At 41.1% G+C, this 18,171-nt stretch overlaps 2 protein-coding genes across 5 annotated transcripts; one reads left to right on the top strand and one right to left on the bottom strand.

The window, feature by feature from the left end:
- Positions 1 to 394: 394 nt before the first annotated feature.
- On the bottom strand, positions 395 to 3,602 carry acd (ACD shelterin complex subunit and telomerase recruitment factor). 3 transcript variants are annotated; one of them, XM_039808388.1, is made up of 2 exons: positions 3,350 to 3,602; positions 395 to 2,767 (listed from the first exon to the last, which is right to left on the bottom strand). In XM_039808388.1, exon 2 carries the CDS (start codon positions 2,630 to 2,632, stop codon positions 794 to 796), a length of 1,839 nt encoding a protein of 612 aa, XP_039664322.1. In that variant the 5' UTR covers positions 2,633 to 2,767; positions 3,350 to 3,602; the 3' UTR covers positions 395 to 793. The 3 variants fall into 3 exon arrangements, with proteins under 3 accessions (XP_039664322.1, XP_039664323.1, XP_039664321.1); XM_039808389.1 differs by having other exon boundaries at positions 3,371 to 3,602; XM_039808387.1 differs by lacking the exon at positions 3,350 to 3,602 and adding an exon at positions 3,009 to 3,140.
- A 26-nt stretch (positions 3,603 to 3,628) lies between these two features.
- On the top strand, positions 3,629 to 17,892 carry gan (gigaxonin). Of its 2 annotated transcripts, XM_039808391.1 has the most exons (14): positions 3,629 to 3,987; positions 4,517 to 4,713; positions 5,407 to 5,521; positions 7,367 to 7,717; positions 8,157 to 8,225; positions 8,629 to 8,780; positions 9,018 to 9,139; positions 9,703 to 9,815; positions 10,705 to 10,854; positions 13,157 to 13,293; positions 15,097 to 15,231; positions 16,010 to 16,119; positions 16,213 to 16,391; positions 16,441 to 17,892. In XM_039808391.1, the coding sequence occupies exons 2-13, from the start codon at positions 4,529 to 4,531 to the stop codon at positions 16,383 to 16,385; spliced, it is 1,812 nt and encodes a 603-aa protein (XP_039664325.1). In that variant the 5' UTR covers positions 3,629 to 3,987; positions 4,517 to 4,528; the 3' UTR covers positions 16,386 to 16,391; positions 16,441 to 17,892. The 2 variants fall into 2 exon arrangements, with proteins under 2 accessions (XP_039664325.1, XP_039664324.1); XM_039808390.1 differs by having other exon boundaries at positions 16,213 to 17,892.
- The last annotated feature ends 279 nt before the right edge of the window (positions 17,893 to 18,171 follow it).

Genomic DNA, 18,171 nt, shown 5'->3' with positions numbered 1-18,171 from the left:
ATACACTATACCACAATACATATATACATACATACACACATATATATATATACATACACTATATATATATATATATATATACATATATATATATACATATATATATATATATACATATACATATATATATATATATATATATATATATATACACATACATATATATACATATATATATATATACATACATATATATATATATACATACATATATATACATATATATATATATATACATATATATATACATATATATATATACATATACATACATATACATACATACATACATACATACATATATATATATATATATACACATATATATATATATATATATATATATATATATATATATGTATATGTATATATATATATATACACATATATACACACACACTTTTACCACTACCACTTTTTTTTAGTTGCACATTACACTGGGCCAGATGGATCAATATGTATATATGCATATATCATGTTTTAATGTTAACCATACATGTAGAAGGCACAGTGTCCTTAAGCTGAACTGTATCGTGGATGGCTACCATGATGGCTACCTCACTTAGTCAGTGTATCATCAATGTTATGTAAATTCAGTGTTTTTTTTGTTTTGTTTTTTAAATAAGCCGATTCATCTTTGCTAATAACATGTTGGATTCATGTTAATGTCTATTTTCAGACATATTCTAATTTAACAACAAAAAAACAAAAAACTTTCAAATAAATATTAAAAACTACTTTGAAGGCCCCCCTGCAGTAACTGTGAAGATCTCTCTCTATCAACATAGAGAAGCTAAAGTGACGTGAACTTGGTCTGCGTGGACGTTCCTGACGTGGCGTGTGGATCATCTGCTGGCTTTGGAACAACGAGGTATTTCACGGCCCAGTGCAGCAGGGACTCTGCCACCGTGAAGCGGCTGAAATCCTGCAGATTCTGTCCTGACACCTGGTAAGAGTAAGAGAACAGCATGCCGTCGCTGTGAACACTGGGACTCTTTCTGGAGACAGTTGGACCCTGTTGGTGACTGCTGCCCTCTTCGGCCCCGGGGCCAGCCTGAGTGTCAAAGAGCCAAGACGGAGGGCTTCCACTGATCTCAGCTTCCTCCACTAAGGCCTTCAATGCTTCTGGTGTGGGCTCACTTCTCTTTCTCTTTGCCTTTCTATATTTTCCCTCAAAAGTCACTTTTGTGTCTTTTCCCAAAATCTGGCCTTCTTGGTCCAAAGCTGGAAGAGTTGGTTGTGCTGTGTCGGTGTGGTGTTGGTCTGGGGCAGGTGACAGGTTTGACGGTCCGGTAAAGGGCTCTGTCGGACTCACAGAAGTTGAAGTTGAAGAAGCAGCAGTGGCGGGGAAGCTTGCCGAGTGTGGCAGCTTCTGGTACGGCGGGAGGGAGCTGCGCTCCCCTTTGCTGGACTCTAATGTCTGTCGGGATTCTTTGGAGCTGTGGACCGGAAGCTGCGTGCTGGTTAGGATCACAGAATGAGCATACTTGAATTCGGTAGCAGTGGGATGGTGCTGTGACTGGGTTGGTGTTGCTTCCGGGGATGCATCAGAGGATGATGAGGTGTCACATGGTGGAGGAAAAATGTCCCAAGGGTTGGATAAAGTCTGGGTGTCGCTATCAATCATGGCTGTGATCATGTCCTCATGTAGCATGCTGTCCTCCCCAGGGCGAGGGGAATTCTCACTGGCGTCTTGATCTCTCTCTACAAATGCTGGCTCGGCTATTCTCCACTCTACATCATCAACAGAAGGCTGCGTGGTCTCTGTAGGTTTGCCGACTTGAGGTAAATCTCTCTTGCTGTCCTCAGAGGAAGCAGAAAGTCCACTCATTGTCCTGCTTCCAACATTCGGTGGCGTTTGCAGCTGCTGAGCATCTTCCTCCGGGATGAGAAGACACTTTATGGGGACTTGGAAACATTTCCCTCCCTTATATCTGACCCTGTCAACACACCAGCCTGTGGCAGAGAATGTGTCTGGGCGGGTTAGCGATGAGTTGAAAGTGGAGGTGGAGGGCTGCTGGCTCACAAGGCAGCTGCTCTCTACCGCCAGCCTCTCCCGAACATCGTCCAGCACAGCCTGCAGACAGTCATGCTGCCACTCCCCCAGCAGCTCTGACAGATCAAAGCCACACTGGCTCTTCTGAGAGTCCTGTGTCTCCTGACCCAGCAGGGCCCTCCATGTCTTACAGATCTTCAGCCTAATGGAGGGCTGTGTTGTGCTGCAAGGGGTGTTGTCTTTAACTGGACCGGCTGCGGTCGTAGCCAGCTCTCCAACTGATAAGTAGAATCTGCATTTAGTCTGTTCCAGGGCCATGTGAAACTGCAGCCGGTAGTCCTGAAGGCACACCGTGCTGTTGACCAGGCTGGTGAAACTCTCGCGGTCCTCCTGGTCCTGAAGATGCTCCCAGGCTGATGCCGTGAGAATGGCAGGGATCTGGAGGTCCCCGTCGGACAGAAAGAGCAGCCCGTTGGGGCCCTCGGAGCCCTGAGCCTGGGACTGAGACATCTGACCCACCCCGATGACATGAGCCTTCAGCCGCCCGCTACTGCTGCTGCTCCCCTCCGGACTGCCATAGCTCAGGATCAGACTCTCTATCCACGGAGACAGTCTGCTCCGAGCAGCTCGATGCATGGTTGGGTTTGTATATAGACAGGTTTATATACGGTCTATGGTTTGTAGTTTCAAACTGTGTGTCTCCAGTTATGTTCCGTCAGGCAATCATGTCCCATGCTCATTGGTTCCTCCATCACAACATCGCCATGGCAGCTAGAAACAAAAGACATAACGTTACCAACCTATGAGCCATTATAAAATAGTAATGTGTTGGTTTAATAATGACGTTATGATTTAATCGTGGGAAGAAATTTGAACTCAAACGCGAAACACTTTGCTAGGAGTGGTTACGTACGTTAACGTTACTTTAGTTTTACAGCGATATTGCATTGTTCTCCCTTAGCTAGCATAGCATAATAAAAGCCTATCATACACACGTAGTCGGCACTATTACCTTTGTGTAATCCTGGGCAAAGCATAACAATATTTACGTTTGTCCAAAGTTACGGCGGCGACAATTGTTTCAAGTTACCGAGAGATAGATAGCACACAGTTAGCCTACTTTAGAATGAAGACGAGTTTTCCTTCAAAATAAAAGCACACATTAGTCGATGTAGTGGATGTAGCCTACTATTGCATAGACCAGTATGACCATGGAAAAAAAAAAAAATAATAATATAATATAAAATTATATATATATATATATATATATATATATATATATATATATATGCATTATCACATATTCATTTTATTTAGCTAATTTATATTACAAAAAATATACCAACTCCATACATCGTTGGAGGTTTCACTCACGCCGGAAATACTGTTTAGTGTTATATTTCCGATGACTTTGTGCTGGTGGTTTGGCTTTGTGGCCCCGTTCCGATTCTTTGTTGTTTCTCACTTCGTACATCCATTTCGAAATCCAGACAATGACCCAGCGAGAAAGTTTTATTTATCTTAGTTTGAAAATGCGTGTTTTACCATCTAACTACCGTATATCTATTACACAAGTAGTTTATCGGCAATTCTGTCGGTTCACAGGTTGCCATTAAAGTATTGGTACCGCCTAGCTGATGCTCATTCAGGTACCAGAGGAATTCTACATGCAACACAGCTGTGATAATAAAAGGCGTGTTCTTTCTTACCCAGCTTGTTTAAAGATATATGTAACTAATCGGTTATCTTTGGCATTAGAACGGCATCTTATGTGAATATGTTTGTTTATCGTTAATATTAGATCTATAGCTCATATAATTATAAACAGGAGTAACGTATTGACCACATTTGCTTTGACCATGAATGCAGCATAATACATGTCTTCACGTCCATTTACAACATTCTCGCCTGGAGTGATTCATGTTGTCTTAAAGGCAGGAAGGTGAAGTCGGTGCACATAAGAAAAGAAAAGCGCATTTCGTAGTCTTAAGGTAAGACACTTAAACAGTCTGAACTTAAATTGACAAAAAGAAAAAAACATGACATAACAAATGTGAACCATTGTAAACACATAACGTTACAGTGTAGGCTCAAGCCTTCGTTAATGTGCTTGTAGCTTTCTCCCGTTTGCTGGCTAACCACATAAGAGTTCGGTTGGTTGAGTTGTCTCTCCCGCTGCCGAATTGGAAGTCATGTTGATACATTGTATCGTTAGACATAGGAGCTGTTTCTGGACATGTCGGTTGTTTTGCTAATAGCCTAGCCTTTACGTCACCAGCAGCTTTGTAAACTTAACGTTAGAACATGTCAGTGTAAGACATGTTTCACCCCCCACCCACAGTATTTGGCATACTAGTAATATTTAATTTACTTAACAATATATTATTACAGTTTGGATTTTGTTGTCACATCTCGGCCTGTACATTGTGGTGTTAACCTTTTGTTAAAGCCATTCGTTTGTATTGAAACTAGTGTTGTGTGCAGGCCTAATTAAAATGTCCATTGTTTGTTTGTTTAAAGTGAAGCCTGGACATGCCGGATTCTGTATCGACTGAAACCGGTTCTAAGGTTTCGGACCCCCAACATTCTCAGAAACTGCTCCGGGTCCTTCGCACCTTCTGGCAGGAGAAAAGTTTCCACGATGCGCTGCTGGTGGTTGATGGAGAGGAGCTTCCTGTCCAGAAAAACATCCTGGCTGCTGCCAGCCCTTATATCAGGTCTCACACACTCATTCACACTAGCCCGCATATTATCATACCTTTGTGAATTAACGAATCTCTTTTTTTGTAGAGCTGGGCGATATGTATCACAATATTTTTGACCAAATGTATCCATGTCGAAATTGCGGCGATATTGTAGGGTTGAATATTGGTGGTTTCGCAAAATTTTAACACAATGAGAGTTTTGATAAATATTCACCAATAATGTGGATACATTGACTAATTTAGTAAAGGCAAATAATATCACAGCTAGTAAGTCTGGTAAGTTCAGAAAATTGCATCACTTTACAGTAATGCAGCCTTTAAAACCAGGAAAAAAAAAACACGTGTCATATCACAATATTGAGATATCCAACATTTTAAGACGTTGTATAGAGTCATATATCAATGTCGATATAGTATTGATATATTTCCCAGCCCTACTTTATTGTCATTGCATGTTCACATACAACAGCATTTTTCCTGTCTCTCATAAAAGAAAACTGTTCCCATTCCCATACTCGCACATTAAGATACAAAAATAGCCGTTTAAAGAAAGGTAAAATATGATTATCTTTGGCTGGTTTTTACAATGTTAAAGCACTAGGGCGCGTCCCATGATACAGTTGAGCTGGGAGTGATAAAAGTGCATCAGGTTTCTAGTTTTCATGTTTTGTGAAATATTAATTTCTGTTAATGGCTTCCTGCTAGGACCAAGCTGAACTACAATCCCCCAAAGGATGATGGGTCTACATACAGAATCGAGCTGCAGGGCGTCTCCATGGCCATCATGAAACAGATCCTGGACTATATCTTCAGTGGTGAAGTAAGTGTGGAGCATTTAAAACAGCAAAGTGACATGCTTAGGTTTTAAGGCTGCACAACATATTGTTTTTTATCGTCATCACGGTATTAGCTTGCACAATAAACACATTAGGCTCGTTCTAGATGAACTGCGCTTCGCCTGTAAAGTAGACGAGAGCAGGCGGCAGCAGCCGGGGGGGGGGGACAAAAATCTGCTGTCAAGTCGGACAGTTAACAGCCGATTCCAGCAGCCTTCAGGCTGAACAGGAAGACACAGAAACACTGTGGTCCGATTCTGATTTAATAAAATGTTATCCGACCCATATATCAGCTCCTACACAGTCTCCAGTTGTTTTTATTATGACAGAGTAGCTCTCAAAATGCTCTACAGGTGATCTGTTGCTGATTTTAATCAACAACAGACTGTACATGATCTGTAATCTGAACAGATTTAGTCTCTCTGACTTCTAAACATCACTATCAGCCACACAACATGTGGTCTGTACAGAATGAGCCTTTAAATTAGACAAACCGCAGTTAAAATCCCTCCAAATCCAAATAAATAAAAAGTTTATATAAAACGTCATCACATTGAATTGATTCTGAACCAATCAGCTTTCGATCAGATGAGAGACCGGCGTTTCCCAGCATGCCCCTGGGTCTTGCAGTCGGTGAAAAGCAACTGCGCTGCCTGCGTCTCAGAACTGCGGCCGCCTTGATCTCGTGAGGTTATCGTTGCCACGTGTGTATGACATCAGAGCAAGTCGGGATCAAGTCGGACACAAATCTACCCAGCATCCATTGGGTGGCGATCGCCGTTGATCGATTCTGTGCAGGCCTGGCTCATCCCCAAAGAGCCTACTTTGAAAGGCTGCGAAAGACACTCCGAGATGTTTTTGTGTTTAGTTGAAACGAAATATCAGCAGAAAACGGCACTTTAAAATGTAACCGTCATTCTTTTTTCAGTGGCGCCTTTTGTAGTACATTCAATGTTTAATTCGTTTAATAAAAAAAATTATTTTGATCTTTCATTTGTTGTAAATTCCAAAAGTGATAAAGCAGCAGTAATGCAGAACTGAGTCAACTTTAATATCTGTTTATTATTTTTTTATTTGACCAGGAATATTGCCATTGAGATTCAGAGTCTCAGTAACAGGATGTGTGCATTCAGTGGTCAGAAAGTCCTAAATCCTGTTATTAAAATCCTCCCTGCTAATAAAATAATCTAGTTTAAGGTGAATTTGTAGCTCATACCGAGATGACACCATGATGATACCAAGGCTGCACTTTCACCAAACACATCGCAATTTATCGCAAGTAATATCGTTATCTCGATATCTCAATATCTCAATATTCCAAAACCTTATTGCATATTTTCCTCATACCGTGCAGCCCTAATGGTAACCCGGGGTTGTTTCTTGCCTATCCCTTCAAAGGTCTTTTCATTGATTTTTTTTTTCCCCCCAATTTTATAACCGATCACAATATATCTAACCCTATAACCCCCCCAAAGTGTAAAAAAATTAAATTAATAAATTGTGTGTGTGTGTGTGTGTGTGTCTCTCACAAAGAGAAACCAGACTACTAAAAATGGTAGCGCTGTTAACCAATGCCACATACATGAGGTCAGCAAATGAAACATTTGAGTATATGGGTACAGAGATGGGTTAGTTCCGGGCCAGTGAAAAAAATAAAAGATATGTACATTACAGATATAATGAAAACATGAGTAAAAGAGAGGTTTTCCATCATATACGATTCCTTAACTAAAGAAAAAAGAACTGGTCCATGAATGTGTAAGAGAGCGTTTCTTGCCTATCCTGATAAAATGTCGTTGCTAACCATTTGGCCTGTCCTTCACACACAGATCACTTTGAGTGAAGAGACCATCCAGGACATGGTGCAGGCGTCAGACATGCTCCTCATGTCCGACCTCAAGTCCCTGTGCTGCCAGTTCTTAGAGAGCTGCATCACTGCAGAGAACTGCATCGGCATCCGCCTCTTCTCTCTGCACTACTGCCTCTACCACGTCCACTACGCCGCCACCGAGTTCCTGCAGACACATTTTAGCGACGTGGCGCGCACTGAGGAGTTTAGGGAGTTGCCCCCGGACCGGCTCTGCGAGCTGCTGGCCATGGAGAAGCTGAACGTGGGCAACGAAAAGCACGTGCTGGAGGCGGTGGTGCGATGGTTCGCACATGACTCCGAGGATCGCAGGGTGGGTGACGCATACTGCAGCTTCAGAGTGGAGAAAGGGGGTTATGAAAATGTAGATGGGTAATGTGTTTTGCTTAACTGACCAACTGCTGGTTGGAAAAATGATATCATTATACATTACATCATTGGAGTAAAGTTCATTTTAATCAAGCGTAGACCAGTCCAAACGGTTTATTTAATACGTTTTTTTTAATTATCTTTTTAATGTAGGTAAGCTTTGAAATATATGTGATACAAAAAAAACTAGCTTCCGATATCTGTAACATTGCAATGAATACAAGTCACAAATTGGCTTTGGCCTTTTAATAAACACTAAAGTTTAAGATATGTTTCTGGATAACCTCTTGTGAAAAAAAAAATGAATGTATTTGTCTCTAAAGTGCTGCAAGCTTGTGTTTGTTCCATAAACCAAAAAGTGAGTCTTTTATCTGTATTTGCAGGTACACATGAAGGAAGTGATGTCTGCAGTGTGGCTGCAGGGCCTGGATGTGAGCTACCTGAGAGAGCAGGTAGGGAAACTCTAAAATGCTGTCCACATTTAAATGTACGCTTATTATTATCAATGGAGTAACAACAGAACCCATGTGATGATGAGAATGTCCAGTCAAAGGGATTCACAATGTTCCACATTACCTTACATTCAATAAGTGGTGAACCCCAGATGGGAAAGCACTGAGACATGTCTTGGGGGGTGCCAGCAGAGGTGCAGTCCTTGTTTGTTTTAGTAATTGTGCGTATCATGGCTTTGCTGGAGGTGCCATTGTTCTGTACATGTAATACTGTATATCATTTGCTCTTTGTTTTTTAGCTGTTAGAGTACAACAGAGGTTAAGAGAGAGATTTTGTTGGGGGGTGGGCTTTTGGCCTAACTTAGTAGATTACCTCGTTGTGTGCTGCATGGTATCCCATCAGGCCATGGGAGAGCCGCTGATGAGGGAGGTGATCAGAGAGTACTGTCAGCAGGTGCTGGTGGACGGTCAGCTGCAGGGGGAGGCTCTGCTCGCTGCCTTCAAACCCCGAGGCTACTCCGAGTGTATTGTCATCGCCGGAGGAGAGGATCGCAAGTGAGTCGTTGTCCACCGTCTTTATTTTTTATCATTTTCATCCTATATGGACTTCATTGAATTATCACCAGCATTACTATTATCGTGAACTTTGCTTTTCCACTTCACTCCACAAGCGTTTTGGGGAAAAGACTATGACAGAGAAAACAATGATGTTTCTTAGAGTGAAAGCAGAGATAGAGGTTATATTAGTAACGAGTTGACCTCTCAGTCCTTGATGGGTTTTGTCCTGTACAGAAGCAGGAAGCCAACCGCTGTGACGCGCTGCATGTGTCCCCTCTACGACGCCAACAGACAGGCCTGGATCGAGCTGCAGCCAATGAGTGTCGCCCGCCTCGGCCACGGCGTGGTCGCTGCCGGTCAGTGCTGGCTAGACCACGGAAACACATACACCACAACTGGACAGGGGTGGGGCTAAAAGGAGGGCACGGGGGGAGGCATCGCCCCCCTCAATCCACTGGGCTAGAGTGCTGTCAATGTGACAATTGTAATTTCCATTGGGTCAGAGTACAGTCACCTGGCTGCCTGTTCTGCCAATCTTCCCAGCCCTTGCCAAATGACCAATTCATGTTGCCATGATGACTATCCAAAATTCTGATACCATGGAACCAGCACTGGAATTGTTTTTAATGTGTATTGTATTCTGATATACAATTCTTTAAAATGAAAACAAGTGAAACTAATAATGAATGTTGTGTTTTATTTAGCAAAATTACATTATGTTCTATCCTATCCAGCATTTAATATATTTCTAAGAAGATTTTCTATGATGAATTCTGATAAAATGCAATACTTCAATGAATTACTTGACAAGAATGAATAATTCTCTCATCAGCATCAGGGCTTATGAGTATTCGTATTTAGTAGTAGTGACACAGCAAATATGGAACGGACTAATGACATTGTGTTTCTTCTCTGTCAGAGGGTTTTCTGTTTGTGATGGGCGGTACAGATGAACACAACACGGTCCTAGACAGTGGAGAGAAATATGACCCTGACTCCAACACCTGGAGCCCCATACCCCCAATGCTACAGGTATACACCCCCCTTTCTCTAACTGCCCTGGCCCTGAGCTTTCAGCAGGTAAATGTATCCCTCTGTGCAGTAGATTTCTTTCCGTCCAATTTCTCTCCCTTTTTTTCTTGTATTTAACTATAAACAGTTCAATCCCTCTCTCAGTTCAATCATTCTATCAAATAGATACTAAAAGATTTTAAATGCCCTTTTTAAGCAGGATAAATTATCAGTCCACCATACAAAGTGCATTCCCGCAGCCATGTTACAGCACATGCTCTGACTTTTTTTTATTTTTACTTTTTACTAATATTTATTTAACCTTTATATAACCAGGAGTAAAGACTCATGAGATTAGAAATGTCTTTTTCAGGAGTGTCCAGACCAAGACAGGCAGCAGCACAAATAACACGGTTCCAGACATAAAACAAACGGAGAGCAATGTAAAATGGAGATCAAATGCTGTGATCAAAACCATTTTTCAGCATGCATGACCACCAGGTGTCAGCAGAGTTTCAACAGACTACACATTCCCAGTCACCTGCTTACACTGTGTAGAGAAAAGTGATGTCATTCTTATCATATGTTGTCTTTATATTGTTGAAATTTTTTTTTTAACAATACTTATGTATGAAAATCACACTTCAATGTTGTGTGGAGTTGATAGTCTTAATTAGCTTTCTAGCAACTCATTTGGTAATGGCTTGAATTTAACGGACGTTCATTAATGTAAAACCGTTGATAGTTTAAACCACTATCTAAAATGCAAATCAAAAATACAGTTGGAGACATAAAAGCAAATGTTGGAGTCATACCTGAGCTTTTAAGTGTGATTTCAAATGTTTAAAACACGTGAATGGAGCATTTGATGTGTGACTGACATGGCTTTGGTTTGATTGTCATCCACTAGCCTCGTCAGAACTTTGGGGTGGTGGAGCTGGACGGTCTGATCTACGTTCTCGGAGGAGAGAACAAAGAAACCGAGCTGATCACCGTTGAAGTGTTTGACCCTCACTTCAGTACCTGGAGAATGCAGACCAGTATGACTATGATCCGCAAGGTAATAACACACATCCAAAATATCACATTGACTGGATAGTAGAACATCTAACACAGTTGATGAATGGGACACAATATTGTCAAAGACTGGGCAGCATCACCTTAAATCAATATCTCAATTAATTGTCACATTGTACCTGGGTAACGATTAATAAATCTAAATAGACACACTCACAGTGGAGCTCCTATTAAACTAAATCATGGATAGGACTGAGTAGTGTTTATTTAACATAATCACTAGTCAAGAACACCAAGTATTTGTTTGCTGAAATATGTAATATTTCACATCCGTTGCGAGTGTGAATATCAAAATAGTTATATAGATCTATATAGATAGATCTGAATAACAGTTGTACTACTTATGTTATTTCATTCTATTGGCGGTATGTTTTAGAATATGGACTGACGATATTTTAACAAGCCCTGGTTGAAATGTGACCTAAATGACCTGCAGACATGGCCGGGGAGCACTCTGGGGCGAAGCTGTAGCTCAGTGTGGGGCTAACCTCTGTGGTATTCTATTCAGCAGCTTGGTAACAAATCTCCCTGTAACGGAGCTGTAACAACAAACTGGATCACTTACAAACTTAACTCTGCTCCGACACCCAGCACACCTGAGTCTCTCTCTCTCTCTCTGTCTCTCTCTCTCTGTCTCGCTCGCTCTATGTCTGTGTCTGTGTCTGTGTCTCTCTCTCTCTCTCTCTCTCTCTCTCTCTCTCTCTCTCTGTCTCTGTCTCTGTCTCTGTCTCTCTCTGTCTCGCGCTCTGTGTCTGTGTCTCTCTCTCTCTCTCTCTCTCTCTCTCTCTCTCTCTCTGTCTCTGTCTCTGTCTCTGTCTCTCTCTGTCTCGCTCGCTCTATGTCTGTGTCTCTCTCTCTCTCTCTCTCTCTGTCTCTGTCTCTCTCTGTCTCGCTCGCTCTATGTCTGTGTCTCTCTCTCTGTCTCTGTCTCTGTCTCTGTCTCTCTCTCTCTCTCTCTCTGTCTCGCTCGCTCTATGTCTGTGTCTCTCTCTCTCTCTCTCTCTCTCTCTCTCTCTCTCTCTCTCTCTCTCTCTCTTATTTTCAAGTTGCTTTATTGGCATGAAAAAAATACATCTGTGTTGCCAAAGCATAAGAACAAACCTACATATAAACAACAAAAATGAGTAAATACATCTGATATAATAATACTAGTAAACAGGATAATTATGATATAAATGCACATACTAAACAAATTCTGTGCATGTCCCTCAAAGGGTACGTTGAAACAATAAAAAGAATACAAATAAACAAAATAATAGAAACATAAAAATGATTATATATGCATACAATTCTCTATTTATTTTGCCTTGTATTGTGGCAGGATAAGACATATTTAGCTGCTAGCCATGCCATGCTTTTATTATATATTATATAAGCTTTTTGTCCTCAGTGTAGGTAGTGAAGTTTTTCAAATTTTTGGAAATATTTGGTTCTTAAGTCTTCATATTTGGGACATGTACTGACATATCTCTCTCCTGCACACTGGCCACACCAGAGACGGTTTACAACCACAACGTCCCAACTCAGAGTAGTTTCCTGTATCCCTGTCACATGGGCTCTGCCACTGCCATGCCTCTTTAGGAGACTAATAATAATAATAATAATAATAATAATAATAATAATAATAATAACAATAATAATTATTATTATTATTTTATTCATATAGCCCTTTACATGGTACTCAAAGACACTTCACAGTAAAACCAATGTGAATATTTAGTTGAATGTTTGGTTTAACATTTTTTATTCCTTTTTATTATATTTACTGTTTTTCACAAGATAAATGCTGGAACAATGTTACATATTACAGAAATGTCCTATTTTCAGGGGATTTTTCATTTATTTTGTATATATTTAACATGATGATATGTAGATGCTGCTGTTGAACTGAGGCAGATCAGACATTTCAGTTTACAGGAAAGTACTGATATTTTTTATTGGAATTGTTATTATTATTATTATTATTATTATAACTTTTTGTGATAAATGTTCTGTGTTTGACTGTTCAATGTTCCATGCTTATTTAAAGAAGAACACTTATATCTATGTTCTCATCCTTGCATAAGAATATAGAGCAGTTTTGATGGTGTCTCTTGTTATATGCTGCATGACATGTTCAATGTTGAACTTTTTTTTAAAATCACAAATCGAATCGTAATTGCAATATCTGGCAGAAAAATAACAATTTGATTTTTTTCCCCAAATCGTTCAGCCCTACCCTACCTTAGACCAAGTGATTAATGTTCCTCTCCCCGCGTGCTGTGACTGTTTGTTTTCTCCTTCAGGTCGGCTGCTATGCCTCCATGAATAAGAAGATCTATGCCATAGGTGGGGGCTCCTACGGGAAGCTCTTTGACTCTGTTGAATGCTTTGACCCCAAAACCCTGCAGTGGACGGGCCTCTGTCCTCTGAAAGAGAGAAGGTAAAACACAAACTCTCATTGCATTAGCTGTTGTGGTCTGAGCAGGACAAAAGAAAGAGGATCTAAAACTTGATCAGCTGACGCACAAGTCAGTTGAATGCTGGTTTTCTTCTTCTCATGTTATTGTCTTGTTATCTTCTCTTTTCTGTCCATTGAAGATATCTGTCACAAGTTATATGCACTTGCTGTATAATATAAGCATTTAACTTCAGCGTGGGATACTTAACTTTGGACTTGTTTGTATTGCACAACAGGAAATGAAACGGGTCTCCATGGTCATTGTCGCTCTCTCAGAACTGTCAGTAGTTTCCGTTTCCCTCAGATGACACTATATTATCATACTGAAATCATGGCACTCATATCAAAATGTTGAAGTAACCACAACTGAGGATGTTGTTGAGTCACACCATGGCATGTACACTTGTTAGTCACAGCAGAACCCTTGATATAAGACATGAAGAAACGTCTTTCGGTTTGCATATCTCTTGATTCGTAGTACCATGTACTGTATGTATGAGGGAAATAAGTTGACATCAAGCTAATGTATACACTAAACCCTTAAGGATGTGTGACATCATGCACTGGAGTTACCTTTTTTATTGGCACAGCTTTCAACCCAATTGTTAAGTTGAAAAACATTACTTTAAGGAGCTTCTTTATTGCTATGCTTCTGTAAGTTAAGCATTGCTGTCAAAGTCAGATCAGTTAAGCGTTAGGGGGTTCTTGGTTTAGAAAGAATCCATTTAGCTCTTGTCTGATAACGTTTGACTCTTTTGTGTTGCTATGATTTTCCTGGATTAGCCCCTGTGCCGTGAAACCTTTGATTATCCCTTATCATGTCAATACTGGGCCTCTCTTCACTTCAAAATAGAGGACAATGACAACTTACACCATGGTGTCTCTGTGAGCAATGTTGCAAAGCAAGATTACTTTATGGCGATAAAGTAATAATGTTATGATTTTTGCTTTTGTCTTAATTTGCAGGAATTGAATTTTTTTAGCCAATAGGAGACATTCCTGTCTTGTTATTTTATCCATCTGGCTCAACCGATGTACATTTCTGGGATAAAGTCGGACCTTGGGTAGTCACACATTGCCCGATTTTCCTCCACAACGCTGTGGAGGAAGGTCTGTCGAGTCCACACAGCATTCTGGGAAGGGAGAAAAACGTGCTCTGGTTTATTGGCATTTCTTTAAACCAATCACAATCATCTTGGGTGGTGCTAAGCCCCGGACGGAGCCACGGTGCCTCTGTAAAATAACCTCGGGAAGGAACTTGTTTTGGAACACGTGTACGTTCAACAGTAGTTTTAGTCGTGGAACAGAAAACTCCGATTGGACAGATAGTCTAGCTAGCTGTCTGGATTTACCCTGCAGAGATCTGAGGAGCAGTTAACCATAGTCCTCACAAATCCACCGGAGGTTAGAACGCCAACACAGAGGAAGGGGACGGACATCCGGCCTAAAAAGAATTTCCGTGGGCACCTTTCGTTGATATAGACCTGAACTTGACCCTGAAAAGTGCCATTAAATAAAATGTCTTATTATCCGGCACATGTCCCTCCCCTTTCCGCTATCTCGGCTATCTATTTGGCAAGGGCATCAGTGCTGCATCCGGGCTTAGCGCCACCCAGGACGGTTGTGATTGGTTTAAAGAAATAGAAACAAACCAGAGCGTTTTCCCTCCATACCAGAATAGCGAATGCGGTGTAGTCGGACCATACTCCGGCGCTGTGGAGATAAGTCTGGCAATGCGAGACTATCCAGTCTCCCAATCAATTTTTCCGTTATTTTCCTGGTCAGGTTTGGGTCGGTGGCATGTGGCGTCGGCCAGGAGCTCTATGTGTTCGGGGGAGTTAGAAGCAAGGAGCAAGACAACCCCGAGCAAAGACAGATGATGACCTGCCAGTCTGAGTTCTACCATGACGACATGAGGAGGTCAGTAAGGAAATACTGCAGAAAGGGAAGCTACTACTAAATAGCAATTCCTAAACTATAATTAGATTATTTGAATACATTATTATTATTATTATTATTATTACTAGGATTTTTCTGGGTTTTTAGATTCCCATTGTCGTCTAAATGTTGATTGTCAAAGATCATTCTTGATCTTTATCTCAACACAAGGGCCATTTAGTTGCTGTTTTGGAGCTTTTTACCATATCACATGATCTTCATTAACAGATGGGCTTTTTAAAAGTTGGATTCCCATCAGCTACCACAAAGTAATTGTTTGTTTTGTCGGCTAATCTTTCGAGACCAAAATACAGTTCTTGGAAGACTTTGAAATTTGGAGAACTTGTTTTCAGATGAAATTGCTAAAAGCACAAAATATCAGCTGTTTTATATAATTCAGCTCTGGAAATGCATATGGAATATCTGTATGCAATATTTACATTTTGTTTCGTTTCATAGGGTGGGAACACGAGGACATAAATAAAGAAGGTTAAAAAGTATTCATACAGAGAATCCACACTGTGTAATCAAATCAAAGTTTCTGCAGGTTTTACCAAGTCAAATTTTAGACTTTTTAAGACCCTGCAGAAAGTGTACTTTGTCGTCAAAATGGAAACACAATGTAGAAATATCCCTGTCCTACATTTTTTTATAATCTTAAAATCAAGAAACCAATCAAGAAAATTGTCAATGAAATTACAGAGAAATATGTTGTTTTTTTCCAAAATTGTTTTTGATACCCATATGTGTTGTGGTGCAGGTGGATGTTCCTGGATGACCAGTCCTTGTGTATCCAGACCAGCTCATCCTTCGTTTATGGTGCGGTGCCCATCGGAGCCAGCATTTACGTCGTGGGAGACCTAGACACAGGTCAGTAAGAAGAAAAACAGGTAGACCAACAACGGAGGGTTACAGTAACGTCAACATTTGAATGTGTAAGGTTGGTGTTTCTTGTGCGTACAGGAACAAGCTTCGACTACATCCGGGAGTTTCGCCGCAGCACTGGGACGTGGCAACGCACCAAGCCTATGTTACCCACCGACCTCTCCAAAACAGCCTGCTCCGCCCTGCGCATCGCCAACTGTCGGCTGTTCCGCCTTCAGTTGAGCCAGGGCATGTTCCGAATCCGAGTCTGACTTCAGGACGCCAGGCAGTGGCCCACTGTCGGCTCCATACTCCACTTTTTTGCACACTGGTACTTTCTACCTGCTGTAGGTCTGGGTTTAGGGATTTAATGAACACTAAAGTATTATAGGCGCTAGATATTGAGGATTGTGACTCTCCGTTTAGGGGTTTATACTCCACTTAGACTTGACGGGACAAAGGTTCATTCAGACACGTTTTTAACACTTTAGGTTTTATGCCATTTTTTATAAACCCTAAATATTTTTTTCTTTTTAACATGGGGTTTGATTGTTTTTTGCTTTTTATTCAAATGGACATTCCTCATTTGTGATGTTTACTGGTGATCTGTTGCTTGGTGAGGGATTTAAACTGTAAACAAGACTTGATAAATTAACGAAGACATTATTAGATGAGGGATTATAGTTGAGATTTTAAAAGCACCGCCGTGCAATTAGTATTTTAGTGTCTGGTGGTGTATTGTTCATCTTTCTGGCCATTTGAAGACGACACAATCATTTGTCCTGATATTTGCTACAGCGGCAGTGGAGGTTAAGTGTTGGAAATCTTTTAGACTTTGTGTCAGTCCCCTAGAATCAGAGAGCAATGGATTTTTAACTCCCGCCATCCATCTGTGACGCTTTCATTAAGCAAATTGCATTGGATTGGATGGTTATTGATGTGGGTCGCTGGAGCAGTCGCATGGAACTCTTTCAGAATTTTCATACCGAATTTTGAGACTCCCAAGAAAAATGACGTCATCGACAAATGCCCCAAAAACTACATCTAGTTACGTCCAAATGACAAAGCCCTCTAGGGGAATGATGTCGGTTGTCCATCGAAAGCAAAGGGGGAGGTACCGTGAGGTTTTCATAGAGCCATAAAAGGAGGAGGTGTTGGGGATGGATGGGTCAACAAAAGCATGGGAGACTGTTAGGCCGCCTACACATAAGTGATTTGCTCTCTGCGCACCGCTACGTAGGGCACAGAGCAAAGTACAGAGAGCAAAGTACAGCGCAGGTATCCGTCATCAAGGATGGCAAGGAAGCTATTTCCTGTTGCTAGGAAACAACATGCTGTTATCTCATTGGTTGCGCTTTCGAAAGGTCAGCGGCAAATAGGTCAAAGTTGAAATAATTTGAACACAAAGCGGCAAATCCGAGCGGTGCGTGATGCCAGGGGTAGCGCAGCGCCTAGTTGTGTTGTGGGGTCTTGAATTCATGCGGATTCAAGTCCTGATCACCCTGTCGACGTTGTAACAACCGCCTCGCTCTACATTATCCCTTACATATTATTGCACAGCCCTACACTGGCCTTAACAAATTAGTCATGTTAACCCAAATCCATATCTTTCAGAGCATCAAATAAAAACAAACAATGTCTTGCTGATAGTGGCGTTGGATCAGAAACCGTCTATATGTGTTGTTCACAAACCACTTATATAATGTTGTTGAATTTGGAGGACTTGTTGGCTGTCTTTGGTCACCAGAGCATTAAATTGTCCTACAATGTTTCACCACATTCCTCTCATAATTGTCAGTTTTGTCCTGGAAAGTCCCAAATCACACAGTGTAGTCTCGCTTTGCCAGACCTTCCTCCACAGCACTGCGGAGGAGGGTCTGGCTAGTCCACACAGCATTCTGGGATGGCGGGATGAGGATCTGAGAGTGGATTTTCCTTTGAAATCATGAGTCACCGAGACAGTGAAATACAATAATAACACTTGTCTGTCCACGAGTGTTCGCAGCATCTCCTTCACTGCGAACACTCGTGGACAGACGACTTCTACATTTTCACACT

Source organism: Perca fluviatilis, chromosome 8, assembly GCF_010015445.1.
Source record: "Perca fluviatilis chromosome 8, GENO_Pfluv_1.0, whole genome shotgun sequence".
NCBI classification, from domain to species: domain Eukaryota; kingdom Metazoa; phylum Chordata; class Actinopteri; order Perciformes; family Percidae; genus Perca; species Perca fluviatilis.
Note: the sequence above shows the minus strand (reverse complement) of the source record. Positions and strands in the feature narration are given on the sequence as shown.

Bases quoted from the DNA above. Each gene is read 5' to 3' on its own strand.
- acd (XM_039808388.1), bottom strand. From the start codon at position 2,632: ATGCATCGAGCTGCTCGGAGCAGACTGTCTCCGTGGATAGAGAGTCTG.
- gan (XM_039808391.1), top strand. From the start codon at position 4,529: ATGCCGGATTCTGTATCGACTGAAACCGGTTCTAAGGTTTCGGACCCC. The intron at 7,718-8,156 runs GTGGGTGACGCA...CTGTATTTGCAG, and splicing joins ATGACTCCGAGGATCGCAGG to GTACACATGAAGGAAGTGAT. The intron at 10,855-13,156 runs GTAATAACACAC...TTTCTCCTTCAG, and splicing joins GTATGACTATGATCCGCAAG to GTCGGCTGCTATGCCTCCAT.